Genomic DNA, 12,610 nt, shown 5'->3' on the forward strand with positions numbered 1-12,610 from the left:
ATTATTTCCAAAACTGGATTTCTTGAACTCATCAGGATCAGTTAAGCATGCAGCAAACGTATCTTAATGCAAACTGAAGCAGTGGCTTTGCAAAACCATCATCCAGCATGTGCCTTGTTGTTCCAGTTTCTGCTGTTTGTTATTGCATCTCAACTATTCAGTTGAAGGCTAATATGTATTCTTGAATGTAAATGTTATGAGCATATTGCTAAGGAACGTAAATGGAAGCAGAAGGAATCCACTTGAATAGTTGCTTCACCAATCAATAAGCAGTGGAATGAAAAATGCCATTTAGTTCTTTTTGCTATTTGTACCGTGGTTTGGTTGCAAATTGGAGCATCATCACACTTGTCCCAATTGCTTGTGAGATGGGACTTTTCCCTTTCAGAAATGCAGAAGAGGCCATTTGTGGGAAATTACAACAAAAAAAAATTGATCTATTTGAAGTGAAGCCCTCACTTTTAAAAAAAACATAACAGGGGACCTTCATGTCAGGTTTGTGCTTCAAGAATTGTAATTAGTTTATTATTGTCATGTACTGAGATACAATGAAAAGATGATCTTGCCGATGGTTCAACAGATTATTACACAGTGCAGAGAGGTAGAACAGTGTAAAGCAATACCAATGTAAATAAAATGTAGCAGTTACACAGGACAATCTGTAGAGAGAAGACAATGTATAGTCATGCCACTCAGGGACTTGGGCTATATTACTTTTTTTCTTTGTGACTGCATGCTTTTCTGAATTTGTAACTTTATGTGCTATTTGTGCTTGGTCTGAGTCCACTAAGCAAGTGGTGCTGCTGGAGCTGACAGTCCCATGGGAAGATAGCTTGGAAGAGGCCTTTGAAAGGAAGCTCTCCAAGTACGCAGGACTGGTCAGCAACTGTCAGCAGGCTGGATGGAGAGTGAGGTGTCTCCCAGTGGAGGTTGGTTGTAGGGGATTTGTAGCCCGTTCTTTAGTTAGAGCCTTCAGCATTTTGGGCATCGAGGGAGAGAGGAAGAGGAGAGCCATCCACAGTACCACCGATGCGGCAGAGAGGGCCTCAAGATGGCTGTGGTTCAAAAGAGGGGAGCCATGGAGTCATAAGTAGCTAGCCTTCTGGACATAAGCTGGGGTCTGATCAGCCCCGGCTGGGTCACCTGGAGGAGGGTGTATGATGTTGAAAGACCTGAAACACCCGATGATTCCAGGAACATCACTGAAGATGTGTCCAGAAGCATCAGTAGATGTATGTACACAGTGCTTTGTGCAGTATGCTGTGTGCTGTTGGTAATGTGTTTTGCACCTTGGTGCTGGAGAAACACTATGTTGTTTGGCTTTATTCATGTATGGTTGAATGATAACTAAACTTGAACTTGAAGGTGCACTGAAGGCAAACAATAAGGTGCAAGATCATAACAAGGTAGATTAGAGTACTTATTGTACTAGGAAACCATTTAGCAGTTTTATGACTGCAGGATACAAGCTGTCGTTGATCCTCGTGGTAGCAATATAGTGCAGTACATCAAATTACTACAGTACTGTATGTTTAACAAAGGTGGGCTTGATGTTTGCCCTTCATTTAACTGTCAAATCCATCATGTGACTACACTCTATGACCCAAACTTAGAAAGTAAAGAGGTGTACAACAATAAGACATTAAAAACAATCTCATATTCTGCTTCTGTTCCTAATTGCCTCCTGTCCCATTTTTTTCCCCACCAGGGCATTGATGATTCTCCACAAATGGCATTTGCACTCAATCAGGAGCCAAAATCAATGAAGGAAAAGAAAGATGATGATGCTGCAGATTCCCGGTTGCAAGATGAAGAATTTGCCATCCGGATAGGTAGAGGTGCATTATTAGCAGGCAAGCATCGTGTCATATGCCGACAAACAACAAAAAACTAGGTTGAAAAAGGGAGAAATTGAATTTAGTTAAAGAAAGTATTAACAAATGACAATTGTAAGGCTTGGTTCAGTTCTTCTGACGGTTTGTTTGTTGAGGTTTAATCAGTAATGAATGGCTTTGGAGAGTTCTTTCTTCCTTTGGTTGGGGACTATTATCTAATCTCTTCTAACTGATGTGGTAAATTATCTGCTTTGGTCTGGTTGCATGTTCAAACCTTTTATCTTCTTTTATCTATGATTCAAAGAGTGTTGCTTTCTTCAAATTGCACAGGCCTTCTTCAGAGTGAATTTCATCAGTGAGTGCAGGCAGTACTGTAGATGGCATAATAGGAATGCTCCATCATTGATAGTCATTCCAAGAAATAAATGCGCAGTCTAAAACATGTCAATATTGATTACTGAAATAGATTTCCATGCAAACAACTGTAAAAGCAGAAAAATAAACTTTTCTTATATTGGGAAGATGTTTTCATGTTAACTTCCTCAAAATCATTTCATCTTTTTTTTCAGCACAAGGATTCTGCACATGCTGGTAATCCACCGTAACCACACACAAAATTCTGGAGGAACTCAGCAAGTCAGGCAGCATCTTAAGTCCAGTCTCCATTCCATTCTGACATGTTGGTCCGTGGCCTCCTCTACTGTTAAGATTAGACCACTCTTGGGTTGGAGAGGCAACATGTCATATTCCATCTGGGTAGTCTCCAATCTGATGGCATGAACATCAATTTCTCTAACTTCTGGTAATTTCTCCCCCCTCCCCCTTTCCCCATTCTAGCTCCCCTCTTCCCTCTTCTTTTCTCATTACCTGCCTATCAGCTACCCCTGGTGCTGCCCCATAGTTCACTCTTGTCTCCTATTGGATTCCTTCTTCTTCAGCCCTTTGTCTTTTCCAACTATCACCTCCCAGCTTCTCACCACCCCCTTACCCCTCACATGGCTTCACCTATCAACTCCCAGCTTGTAGTCCTTCCTGTCCTCCCCATCACCTTTTTATTCTGGGTTTCCCCCTTTCTTTCTGGTCATGAAGAGTCTTGGCCCAAAATGTCGATTCTTTATTCCTTTCCCTAGATGCTGCCTGACCTGCTGAGTTCCTCCAGCACTTTGTGTGTGTTGATCCTTTTCTGGTTAGTTCTAAAAAGCTCTTGTCACTGGATTATCTAGGGATTGACATATCTCTGAGCAAAAGAATGGGAAGCAACTGCATTTGCTATTAGTTGAAAAGATTACTCTGTACTTTGATTTTTTTTAGAAGAATGCTTAAAATGATTAGCCTAATACTTGGGGTTTGTCAACCAAGGGTGTGATAGCCAAGCAGGTCAATTTTAAATATTTTAGACCCTGTGTTGTGGGGTAAGAATGGCAAAGAGATCTTTTGACGTATAATAATTATGCAGTTGTGTAACAAAGATTCAAATACTGTAAAATCTCATCAAAGCTGTTGATGGTTCAGTTTGTTTCAGACTGTAGCACTAACACTTGAGTCATTACTGGCTGCTTTCATGTTTGTTGTGGTTGAGTTATAATGCTCAAGGTACGGCACTTAAACATGCACAGGAGTTATTTGGTAAGTTATACACTTCAAAAGGATGCAAAACAGGCCTCCATATATTCTTATTCTTTCTTTTGACTAAAATCTTGTGGTGTTGCGTCTTTGGATTTTAAAATCATCAAGAGGTAACTAATTTGCAGTAGAACAAGTTCCCTCAAATGTTACTGTTGTTGTGTGAATGAAGTCACCAGAGAAAAATTCTGGTAGGTATGAAGCAGCCTCTTTATTCAACAGAATAAGATACAGCAGGCAACATATGGTGACCCTGTCGGCTGGAAAAAGGTCAACACTACACACACATTATGTGCTAAAGATCAAAGAAAATTCAATACAATTCAAACTAATCCATATTTACAGTGCCGTTCATACCCCAGAAACTGGTGAGGAAACTGTCCTTGCGGTGTCTCAACACCTCGTTCTGCATCTGGATACTGAAATACCACTCTGCCGTCCCATTACGCTGAGGATCAGCGCTCCCCAGACTGTGTGCTCAGCCCGCTGCTGTTCACAATGCTGACACATGACTGTGTCGCAGGATCCAGCTCAAGCCGTGTCACCAAGTTTGCAGATGACACAACATTGTTGGCATAATCAAGAATGACAACGAGACAGAGTATAGAGAGGAAGTGGAGTGACTGGTGGATTGGTGTGAGAAGAACATCCTAAGTCTGAATGTGGAGAAGACCAAAGAAATCACTGTGGACTTCTGGAAGGTGCAGCTGAACCATCCCCCCTCTGCGAATACATGGCTCCTCTGCAGATACATCAGGTTCCTGGGAGTTCACATCATGGAAGACCTCATCTGGTCCCTTAGCATCACCTCCTTGAACAAGAAGGCACAACATTGTCTCCACTTCCTTAAGAGTATTGAGGCTAGCAAGACTCCCCACCTCCATCTTAACTGCATTTTATAGGAGCACCATTAAGAGCGTCCTCCATCTGGTATGGGAGCAGTCGAGCGTCAGACCAGGAGTCCCTACAAAGGATTGTGAGAACAGCTGAGAAGATCATAGGGGTCTCCCTTAGTATTGTTAAGGCCCTTAGTATTATTAAGGATCCCACCCATCCATCCAGCATCCTCTTTGACTTTCTGCCATCAGGCAGGAGACTACGATGTATAAAAACGAGACCGGTTAGAATGACAAACAGTTTCATCACCCATATCAATAGGCTTCTGAACACTCGGCTGAATTGTCTTTGGAGTGTCACTGGTTAATCTGTTCCGTACCTTACAATATTTAATATAAGTGTACTTTAGTTTGTTTTTTTTTATGTCTGATTCATCTGTAGATTTTATCCTTACCTTCATAAATTACTGTGTGTTATGTATACTGCTGTGCTTTACACCCTGGTTTGAAGAAACATCTTGTTTCTACATACATTATATGGGTATAGTTAAATGACAATAAGCTTGACTTGACTTGAGATACACATGTAACAATTTTAAACAATTTTGAATTCATACATATGGAGACAATCAGTTAAGTGCCTGTTTCCTGGTCTGTCTGGTCTGCATATTAAATTTAATCTTCAATACATATTCGAATCTGGAGGCTAGTGGCTGAAGCTGGTTAAGTTAATTGCTGGATATGCTAACCCAAAAAATTGTTCTAACACTTACTATTTCAAATGAGTCTGGTTCCACTTTACTCTTTCTCATTGGACTTTGACACATCATTCTCTGTCCCCAGTTTCTGACCCCTGTGAGTGCGGACATTGATTTAAATGATTAATGAAATAATGGATTCAGATATAATGGTAATTTAAGAATTTCGATGCTGGAAATCAGAGAGAAAGAGAAAATCAATGAAACACACTCAGCATCTGCAGAAGGAAAATCCAGAGGTAATGCCTTATCGGGACTACATTGGCGGTGTAGAGCAAGCAATCTGACAACAGCCACCAGATACCGCGGAGGAGGTGAGGATAGAGGTCTGCGTGACCCTCCAAAGGGCTGTTTTGCCAAAGTCAAACATTACAAAAGAAAAGTGACTGGCCCTCCGGGCACTACGGCGAAACCAAGACACCATGATTTTACCTGCAGACAAAGGATGTGTGACAGTCCTGATTTCCTTGGAGGAATACCACAGGAAAGCCCAATAGATTCTGGACTACTCGCCTACAGATCTCTACAGCGTGATCCCACGGGTTTTGATATGAGGATGACCTCTGCTGTAGTGAAGAAATGTGGATTGCCAGCAGACATATGCAAGACACTTCTGGCTCAAGTGTGGGGCCACCAAGACTTTTCGGACTCTCTTAAGATACGCAAGGAGGGTTCACCCCGTAGTCTGTTGTCAGTGGAATAGATTCTCCAACTTGCTACCTCGCTAAGCATTTAACGGCCATGTTGTCTCCCTTTGCTGGGGGCTGTGTGTATCACATCATGAATTTGACTGACTTTGCAACAACAATAACCAACATGCAGCTGACTCTGGAGGATATAATGGTCAGTTTTGATGTGATGACCCTGTTCATGAGAATTCTCATTAAGGACAACTTGGTTTTCCTTTCAATCTTCTATTCAGCGGTGTGCTGGGGCAATAGCATCAACACAGGTGATGCGAACAGGTTCAATAAACTGATTAGAAAGGCTGGCTTTGTTATAGGAGTCAAATTGGACACACTGGAAGCTGTGGTAGAACAAAGGACCCTCCGGAAAATCCTGGCAATTCTGGACAATGTTTCTTACCCTCTGCATGCCACCTTGGCTGAATAGAGGAACACTCACAGTAATAGACAAAGACAACTGCACTGCTCCAAAGTGCTATATGAGGTCTTTCTTACCCTTGGCCATTAGGCAATATAAGAGCATTCCTATAGCCGGGAAAGTGATGATTCCTCTCCTGTTAACTGTTATTAACCTCTATTCAAGCTCTGTTTAGCTCTGTTTACCACACACTGCTATCTCGGACTCCCTGTGCAATGCTACCAGCACTTCTGATCTGGATGGTGTGAATATGCACCCATTACTGTATAATATTACGGTAATTCTTGCACTACCATCTTATCAGCGTGAACTTAGAAATCTTGCAGAGCTTGTAATCTTTGACAGGTAAATCTTGTACATCTTATTTTTAAAGTAACTTATTTTTCATTCGTTCTTACTTCTAATATTTGTATATTTGTAGATCTGTGCACTTGTAATGTTACCACAACACTAATTTCCTTTGGGATCAATAAAGTATCTATCTATTTACTGGAATTTGATTGTAAACAAGGTGGGACAGCGAAAACTTAATTAGATGAGGACTAACCAATCAGGAGGGATGGACGATGGGGGTCTTAATACCACCTGACTAGACATGTCCAGGCATCATCCCTGATGAAGATGGCAGAGTTTGTCGTCGAAACATTGGTTAAAATCGATACCTATGTCCGGCTGGAAGCCTGAGAAGAGTGTATTCAGTAAGCATACATTAATCAAACTGGCTACGGAGAGCAGTAAAAGGAGGAGGCTTGAAGATGTGAGGGCTGCAGTTATATTCTTCCCCATTGTTTTAACAACCGTGAACGTGTATGATTTGATGTGACTCAGTTGGAGCGCTCTCACCTCTGTGTTGAAAGGGCAGTCTAAAGACCGGAGTAGAGATGTAAACTGACACTCCTGAACGTGCTTGGAGTGCTGTGCAGATGAAGGTGCCATCTTTCAGAAATGATGTTAAAATGAATCCGCACTTCCTTGTCAAGTAGGACGCTAAAGGTTCCAAGCTACTGTTTTGCAAAGTGCATTAGCTTTCCTCGGTCAGCACAACTGGAAGAAACAGATTATCTTGTTATCAAATGTGGCAGTTCATTCAAAAACTGGCTGCCTCATTTACTATACTTTGGAAACAATTTGTTAGGTTCAGGAAGCTTTATTTATTTATTTTTCATTTAGCAAGACAGAACAGAACGGGCCCTTCCGGTCCTTCAGGCTGTGGCATGGCAGCAAACCCCTACAACCCTGATTAACCCTAACCTCATCATGGGACAACTTACCATGACCTACCCATGCAAATCTTTGGACTGTAGGGGGAAACTGGAGCACACAAGCTCCCACAAGCAGGAAGATTATGTTGTAACATTCCACAGGGAGGACATACAAAGTCTCCTTACAGACGGTGCCAGAGTAGAATTCCAATCTCTGATGCTTCAAGCTGTAATAATGTCACGCTAACCACTGTGCTCCAGTGTTGCCTTGAAAGAGACGTGAAATGCATTCTGAATATGCAACACTCATTTTTCTTCGTCATTTTTTTCCAAATCATAGTGAAGAAAGAAGCACTGGCAGAAGCAAATTTAAAATCATGCTGTGGTGGACACAAATTAAATCAATAACTTGCGTTAACTTTGAATCTCCAGATTTTCTCTTGTTTTTGATTTTGACTCTGTTTAAGTAGCCCTCCACCACTGAACCAGTGGGCCTTTGAATTGCAGATTCATATTGATTTATCACATGAATATGAGGCATACAGTGATACAGTGAACCGCTTCGTTTGCACGAACAGCCAACGCAGCCAAGGATTTGCTGGGAGCAGCCCACAAGTGTCACCACACTGGCTTTCAATAAAGCTATTCAGAAGGTCCCATATGGGAGTCCAAGGCATCCAATTAGGTGTAAGGTTGGCTTGGTATCAGCAGGCAGAGGATTATGGTGTAGAGTTATTTTTGTGATTCCAAGCCTGCGGCCTCTGCTACCCCACAGGATTCTGTGCTCTTCTTGTTTAACAATTAGGTGTGAATGTAGGGGGTATGATTAGTCAGCTGGCACAGAAATTGTTCGTTGCAGTGATTACAATTATTGACGATTATGGAATAATATTGATGATTACTGAGTAATATTGTTGAATTGGAAGACAAGTGGAGAAACAGCAGATCATGTTTCAGTTTGATAAGTGTGCCATAATATATCGTGAGAGGACTAAGACAAGCACACATGCAATGAATGGTACATCCTTGTGGAGTATTGAGGAACAAAGGAACCTTGATTGTATTTATGTGTAGTTCTTCCTGAAATCTGTTAGATTTCTTTATTTTCCTGTATATGTCTGCAAGAAAATGAATCTGAACTTTGTATATGGTAACATATGTGGACGTCAATAATAACCTAACTTTGACATTGAATTTGCCTTTGGTGTACAAACTCAAGAATCCCTGATGGTATTGATCGTGTGGATAGTCAGAGGCTTTCTCCCAGGGCTGAAATGGCTAGCACAAGAGGGCATAGTTTAAGGTGCTTGGACGTAGGTACAGAGGAGATGTCAGGGGTTGGAAAGTGTATGGTTATGCACTTCGGCAGAAGAAATAAACGGGCAGACTATTATTTAAATGGGGAAAGAATTCAAAGTTCTGAGATGCAGCGGGACTTGGGAATCTTCGTACAGGATACTCTTAAGGTTAACCTCCAGGTTGAGTTGGTGGTGAAGAAGGTGAATGCAATGGTGGCATTCATTTCTAGAGGAATAGAGTATAGGAACAGGGATGTGATGTTGAGGCTCTATAAGGCGCTGGTGAGACTTCACTTGGAGTACTGTGGGCAGTTTTGGTCTCCTTATTTAAGAAAGGATGTGCTGACGTTGGAGAGGGTTCAGAGAAGATTCACTAGAATGATTCCGGGAATGAGAGGTTTAACATATGAGGAACATTTGTCCGCTCTTGGACTGTATTCCTTGGAGTTTAGAAGAATGAGGAGAGACCTCATAGAAACATTTCAAATGTTGAAAGGCATGGACAGAATGCAAAGAAATTTTTTTAGCCAGAGGGTGATGAATCTATGGAATTTGTTGTCGCAGGCGGCAGTGGAGGTCAAGTCATTGGGTGTATTTAAGGCAGAGATTGATAGGTATCTGTGTAGCCAGGGCATCAAAGGTTATGGTGAGAAGGCGGGGGAGTGCTATGTCCAGTTTTGGAAGCCACACAATAGGAACGTTGTAATTGCATTGAATAAGGTACAGAAGAGATCACCAGGATGTTGCTGGGATGGAGTATTTAGTTTATGAGGAGATCCTGGATAGGGTAAGTTTGTTTGCTTTGGAGCAGAGGAGTCTGAGTGAGAAACAGATTAAGATTTGCAAAAATGTGACAAAGAGTAGATAATGAGAACATTTTTCTTTTAGCAGAACTATCCTAAAACTGACAGCAAATGCTTAAGATAAAGGGTAGGGATTTAGAGTGGATTTAAGGAAGAGTATTTTCACATAGTTGGAATCTTGAACAATTGTCTTTGGGAATGGTGACGCAAACTCTCACAACACTGTAGATGCACTTAAACAAACATTTGCTTCTTCGAGGAATAGGAGGCTATGGACTAAGTACCAGCAAATTGGATCAGTATAGATCAGCTGTCGATAGTCAGCATGGATTTTGTTGGCTGCAGACTTTTGCCCTAAGACTCTATGACAACACTGCATTGGACTAACTGTTGTTTAAATGGGACACTAAATGTCAGGTTTCTCCATGAACCCTTGCACTACCTTGATCTTTCTGCAAACCGACTTTGTTCCTGGTATTTCATGAACATGAGAAAGTCTGCAAATGCTGGAAATCCAAAGTAACACACACAAAATGCCGGAGGAACTCAGCAGACCAGGCAGTATCTATGAAAATGAATAAGCGGTCGACGTTTCGAGCTGAGACCTTTCTTCAGGACTAAGAAGGAAGGGGAAAGATGCCAGAATAAAAAGGTGGACGGATGGAAGGGAGGCTAGCTGGAAGGCGGTCTTCTTTACTTGCTGTGATTGATGGCGTTTCTTGTATGCCTGAGAATTTAGTTCAGTGTTTTGACTTACATGGATCCTCTGCGGTTTACAAGTTTAGAACTTACATACAAGTTATTTTAGTCTCATTGAAGCTATGTTAGTAAATCAAATTTCTATTTCTTAATGAAAATCCCACTTGGTAATCAGCACAACTGTAGATTTTTTCATTATAAATCTTTGGCAATAGATGATAATCTAAAGCAGCCTTTCTGCCTGGAGGAACCCTTGAAATAATTTTCACTTTTCAGGGAACGCCTGCATAAAAATTATTATACCCACAACTCATGGTAAATGTGCATGATCAGTAAGTTGTAGATATATTGAAGATAGAGTTATATAACTCTTTTGAGTAGAGAATGAATTTTTAGCTGACCTTTCTTGAAATTAAATTCTTTCTTTCCCTTTCATAAATTTCAAAAACACATAAGAAGAACTTAATAAATTTCTCAATTCTGGATCAAACTTGAGATAAGCACACATGGATTTCACCTTCAGCTGAAAAGAGACGATTTCTATCCTTGCTCAATGCTTGTTAAACAAGAAAAAGCTTGTTCACGCATGCAAGAAGTTGAAAACTGTATCAAAATATTCATTGCTTTCCTATGAATGTCAGGATACTCTTCTTTCACAGAAATCCAGAACGTGTCCAGGGGTAGGTCAGTAAATCTCAATTTGAGTGCTTGATGAGTCAAGTTCTTAGGCTGAGCAGAAGATTCAGAGAAAAGGTCCCTCACCTAGTCATACACTTGTGTTGAAAGGGAGGGAAAATGCTGTTCAGTTTTGTTCTGCAGTTCTTCCAGGTGGTTTTCAATAAGACTCAAGACTTCCTGATACCGTTCCTCACTCTCAAGCCCAAGCAGCAGTGGAAACATTTCAAGATTTCCTTTTGGAACAAGATTTTTCCAAAGATTCAGTTCCTTTTAAGTCTAAGAACCTTGCCACTTGAAGTCAAAACGTTTCTCCAGGGCCTTGCAGAGATTTGTTCAACTGGTTCATATGATGAAAAATGTCTGCTAAGTAGGCTAGTTTCTTCAGCCATTCTTCATCTTCAAAGCACTCAGCAAAATCTGGCCTACTACTTTCATGAAAGTACTCCTGCAATTCACCTTTCAGCTCAAACACCCTGTGGAGAACTCTTCCTCTGCTAAGCCACTGGATTTCTGTATGTAGCAGGAGATTGGTGTGCGCTTTGTCCAGGTTTTCGCGCGGTTTTTAAAAAATATCCTTGAGTGTACTGGTCTTAAAGCTACTAAATAAATTGCTTTCTGAAGCTTTTTATTGACTATGACTTTTATTTTCAAAAGCATTAATCTGTATGTTTTGAGATTCCAATAGTCGTTTAAAATATTCAGCACTTCTACGTGTCATATGGCTGTGATTTGTAGTTAAGTGTCTTTTTAATTTTGCTGGAACCGTTGCTCCATTTGTAAGTTGTTTGCCACAGACTAGGCATGATGGAATAGGACAACTTGGCTCACCAGTCCATGTAAAACCCATTGAAAAGTAGCTTTCATTGTAGAGAGGGACTTCTTTTGTGTCAGTTTTTCCACTAGTGCAGTGAAATGACTCAGAAGATTGTAATTGTTCATCATTAACTTTATCACAATTGTACGTAGACCTGGGCCTAGTATCCTCTTCTTCAAAAATCGCCACATTGACCATATTTAGCATGAAAATTTCCCTCCAGTTTTCTATTACACTGGTGGTTTGTTTGCTCCCGTAAGTCAGTCAGCAACACGTACGGGGATGTTGGGGGAGATAATACAAGAGGGAGAAGCTGACGTCCCACCTCAAGTTGGGCGAGTCCATTCAGTGCTAGGAAAATGCACCACGCTCCTCATCAGCCTACCGTCCTCCCTTCCGTGCAATATAGTGCTCTCCGGGTATCAGCCTACTGCCCTCCTCTCTGTGCTGTACAGCGCAAACCAATTATCAACAGCTCCCCTATCTCGCGTCAAAAACTGAGAACAGACTCAGCCAAATAAACACGGTCCTACTGTGCACTGCCACACTCGGCTGAGATTGCTAACAGGGTTGCTGGGTCACTGCCTGCCACTGCGAGTGTTAGCATTGAGCGTTGTGCGAAGTTCTATAAAAGGTTTTTTTAAAAAATTACGACGGAATCCCTAGTGACCTCTCACAGAACCCCAGTTGAGAAACCCTGATCTAGAAACATAAAACATAGAAAACCTACAGCACAATACAGGCCTTTCGGCCCACAAAGTTGTGCCGAATATGTCCTTATCTTAGAAATGACCTAGGCTTGCCCATAGCCCTTTATTTTTCAAAGCTCCATGTACCTATCCAGGAGTCTCTTAAAAGACCCGATCGTTTCCGCCTCCCCCACTGCCGCCGGCAGCCCATTCCATGCACTCACCACTCTCTGCGTAAAAAAAAAGAAATCTACAGAAAGAAGCAACCATT

At 41.4% G+C, this 12,610-nt stretch overlaps 1 protein-coding gene across 2 annotated transcripts in view; it reads left to right on the top strand.

The window, feature by feature from the left end:
* LOC134360311 (zinc transporter ZIP11-like) overlaps positions 1–12,610 on the top strand; it is an 860,127-nt gene that overhangs the window by 217,833 nt on the left and 629,684 nt on the right. The window contains exon 4 of one of the 2 annotated variants that reach the window (XM_063074529.1): positions 1,709–1,853. In XM_063074529.1, coding sequence (XP_062930599.1) covers positions 1,709–1,853 — 145 coding nt within the window. The remainder of the gene's footprint in view (positions 1–1,708; positions 1,854–12,610) is intronic. The other variant, XM_063074530.1, reaches the window with a different exon arrangement.

The sequence above is a fragment of the Mobula hypostoma genome, chromosome 22 (genome assembly GCF_963921235.1).
Source record: "Mobula hypostoma chromosome 22, sMobHyp1.1, whole genome shotgun sequence".
In the NCBI taxonomy this organism is placed as follows: domain Eukaryota; kingdom Metazoa; phylum Chordata; class Chondrichthyes; order Myliobatiformes; family Myliobatidae; genus Mobula; species Mobula hypostoma.